Source organism: Schistocerca piceifrons, chromosome 2 (genome assembly GCF_021461385.2).
Source record: "Schistocerca piceifrons isolate TAMUIC-IGC-003096 chromosome 2, iqSchPice1.1, whole genome shotgun sequence".
Taxonomy (NCBI): domain Eukaryota; kingdom Metazoa; phylum Arthropoda; class Insecta; order Orthoptera; family Acrididae; genus Schistocerca; species Schistocerca piceifrons.
The window spans coordinates 117,133,388-117,137,345 of NC_060139.1; the positions used below are offsets into that span (position 1 = coordinate 117,133,388).

Below are 3,958 nucleotides of genomic sequence, written 5' to 3' on the forward strand. Positions count from 1 at the left end.
CTACCAACTTTTCTATAAGTGTGTATACTTTAAATCAGTGGTCGTCAAACTGCGGCCCTCGGGCATTATGCGGCCCAAATCAGGTATTCGCGCGGCTAGCAGCCGTATTTTATAATACAGTGGAAACTCGATTAACCGTCATCTTCGGGACCGCGGTCTTGACGGTTGAGCGAATAGACGGATAACAGAAACACTGTATTCCTCCAAAACATAACCTCAATCAATTATTTTATGTATAGACACATATCATTCTCACAGTAATATAATAATATTTCGGAGCGAAAACAAATTAAACACGATTGTAATAGCAAATAAAACTATTTATTACATGATAAAAACTTCCGTACAGTAGCTACAAAAGTTGCAAAATACGTAATGTACAGTACTGTACTGTACTATAAACTTTCAGGCGAAATAGTTTATCTAGCTTGGAAATAGTCCGTCAATTTCTTCTGCCTTTTTGATGTTCGAGCTTTCACCGCGGCAATATTTCGTATTTTTCGGAGCAGTAGTGCCTGCGTTGCATTAGCCTCTTCTTGACTTTCAAACCATTCCATACACTTGGACAGCATTGTTTCGGCCTCTGAATGGCTAATAGTTCGTTTTTCTTCATGGTTTGAACACTCGTCTTCATCATCCCCTTCTTCTTCTTCTTTGGTGGCACTTACGCTGGCTACAATTTCGTCATCACTCAAAATTTGAAAAGCCCCGTCCACTTTGTCACACTCTAACCACTCTGATACTTCTTCTGACGTCAAATTTGTGCTGATTTGTAAATTATTGCACAAATTGACCATCTCGTCAACTGTCACAGACTGTTCCTCCGATTCTTCACCTCTAGGTTGAGGCCAAAGTTTATTCCAGCCGTTCTTGAGATTTGGCACTGACAAATCACTCCATGCACCGGCAACATTGAAAATGGCATCTTTAATACTGTAAGACCTCCAAAACTGTTTTACAGATGTTGATTCATCAGATGAGAGCAAACTTTCGATAAATATTTTTCTATAACGAAGTTTCATGTTTTCCATGATTCTCTGATCCATGGTCTGTATACGTGAAGTTGTGTTTGCTGGAAGGAAGAGACATGTTATGTTGCCGTCATCACTTTTCATTTCACAAGTAGGGTGCGTTGGGGCATTGTCTAATAGCAATAGCGCTTTCGGTGGCAACTTTTTTTCATCCAAATGTGCTCTAACTTGAAGCAGAAATTGTTTGTGAAACCAGTCAGAAAAAATTGATTGATCCATCCAATCACTCTTCTGGGCGAAGTATTGCGCAGGGAGAGCATTCAAATTCAAATTCTTGAATGCACGAGGTTTTCTTGATTTCCCAATCACAAGTAGGGGTAGCCTATGATTGCCGGTCGCATTTGCGCAAACCATAGCACTGATGCGATCTCTTTGTACTTTGAAACCTGGAGCAGCTTTTTCAGAGAGTGATGCTAATGTCTTTTGTGGTAAAGCCTTCCAATGAAGCCCAGTTTCATCACAATTATAAACTTGCTCCCTAACAAGATTCAATTCAGCCATTTTTTCTTTAAATTGTTCCCGGAACTCAGCAATTACAGAGCTGTCCACGCTGAGTTTTTCTCCACTGATATCAAGTTGGCGAATGCCATGACGAAATTTAAACTTGTCCAGCCATCCTATACTTGCTTTAAAAGACGAGTCACCATCAAGTTTGTCGTTCATTCCAACAGCCTTGGCTATTATTGTAGGCCCTGAAAGTGGAATCCCCTCAAAACTTGCTTGTATAAACCATCGGTACATTGCAGTGTCCAATTTATCATATTTTCCAGGTTTCATTGTCTTTCTTGTTCGCAAATCTCCATCCATGCTCTGCATTGTTGACACATGTTGTTCAATTTTATCAACATCACTTTTTATATCGTTAACTGTTGTTCTTCCAATACCATAAATCAGCGCTATACTTGTCACAGTTTCGCCCTTTCTTAAGTGTTTTATAATTTCAAGTTTTTGATGAAGTCCTAAAACATCACGTTTACGTTTTTCAGACATTTTATCAAGTCACTGTATCACACACACCTGAACTAAATACGGTAGTGTAAAATATTAGTCAATATAGCTTATTCAAGAGGAAAACTATTAACTCGGCACAGCCCGCTAGATACACTGCGACAATTATAGTCTTCTCGCCACAACTGGAAACCGATCCAGTGGTGACTGTTGACTCACAAGTGAGACAAAGACAAGAAAAGGGGAAGATGTGTTATCACGTCAACTGAAGGTCATATTTTATGTACGCGACAATTATAGTCTTCTCGCCACAACTGGAAACCGATCCAGTGGTGACTGTTGACTCACAAGTGAGACAAAGACAAGAAAAGGGGGAGATGTGTTATCACGTCAACTGAAGGTCATATTTTATGTACCATTCTACGGCGGCCGGGTACATTCACTTCCCACTAAAACAGAGTAAATAAACGAAGCGAACGCGTCGTTGCATCTTAGAGCATTCTGTTATTACAGTATTATTATGCTGTTACAGCAGTGACGGTTAACAGAAACTGACGGTTTAAGGAGTGACGGTTAATCGAGTTTTTACTGTACTGTAATAAGATGCATATACCAACAGCCGAATCCAAAATCGAGAACTAAAATTAAGAGCTTCTTAGGAGTGTAGTTTTCCCGTTCACTTGCCAATAAAGTAATTACAAAAACAGAAATATTTTCAAATGTGCTAAATTTCAGTTGACGTTGGTTAATTTGGCCGTGAGCTAAGTAAAGAAGCTGACCGCCTATCTGAGCGGCAGAGGGGTAAGTAGGGCGGTCAATGCGGGTTTAGAGTATGTGGGAGGGGCAATGTTTTGTTTGTCTCCCAGGACCGGCAACTCACGGATGTGTGCGACTCGTACCGATCAGCTGCTGTGGTATGAATTTCAAATGGAATAGCATGGATCAGCAAATACGCATTATACAGACTATCATCTTCAAATGCGATATATATTTGTAGCAAGGAATATGAAATTAATTTAAGACTGTTGTAACACGACGCAGTGAGTAAAAGAAAAATGACGTTCAAAATATTTAGGGCCGTTTCTCATATTGCATAATGCATTTAAATAGAAGTACGATTTGTCGCTGGTTGCTGCCATATACCATTAACAGTTTGTTTGACATGACTGCCACGATCTCCGATGATGTCTTTACTCGGCAAAATTGCAGTGTATTACTGTTATTAATCAATTAATCATCCGATCACATAGACAACATAACAATTTGTGAGGCAATTATAAGTGTTACAGCTTTGAGGTCGCTGATGGTGGTGGCAATCTGAAACAGAGAACAATCGGCAGGAAATGTTCCGAATGGTGTCGGCTTTTAACGATAAGTACACTACTGGCCATTAAAATTGCTACACCACGAAGATGACGTGCTACAGACGCGAAATTTAACCGACAGGAAGAAGATGCTGTGATATGCAAATGATTAGCTTTTCAGAGCATTCACACAAGGTTGGCGCCGGTGGCGACACCTACAACGTGCTGACATGAGGAAAGTTACCAACCGATTTCTCATACACAAACAGCAGTTGACTGGCGTTGCCTGGTGAAACGTTGTTGTGATGCCTCGTGTAAGGAGGAGAAATGCGTACCATCATGTTTTCGACTTTGATAAAGGTCGGAATGTAGCCTATCGCGATTGCGGTTTATCTTATCGCGACATTGCTGCTCGCGTTGGTCGAGATCCAATGACTGTTAGCAGAATATGGAATCGGTGGGTTAAGGAGGGTAATACGGAACGCCTTGCTGGTTCCCAACGGCCTCGTATCACTAGCAGTCGAGATGACAGGCATCTTATCCGCATGGCTGTAACGGATCGTGCATCCACGCCCTGATCCCTGAGTCAACAGATGGGGACGTTTGCAAGACAATAAATAACCATCTGCACGAACAGTTCGACGACGATTGCAGCAGCATGGACTATCAGCTCGG

General features: G+C 41.1%; 1 protein-coding gene across 1 annotated transcript; it reads right to left on the minus strand.

Annotated features, from left to right (window-relative positions):
* Window positions 1–419: 419 nt before the first annotated feature.
* LOC124775185 (jerky protein homolog-like) lies at window positions 420–1,031 on the minus strand. The gene has a single exon (XM_047250024.1). The coding sequence runs from the start codon at window positions 1,029–1,031 to the stop codon at window positions 420–422; it is 612 nt and encodes a 203-aa protein (XP_047105980.1).
* Between the last annotated feature and the right edge of the window lie 2,927 nt (window positions 1,032–3,958).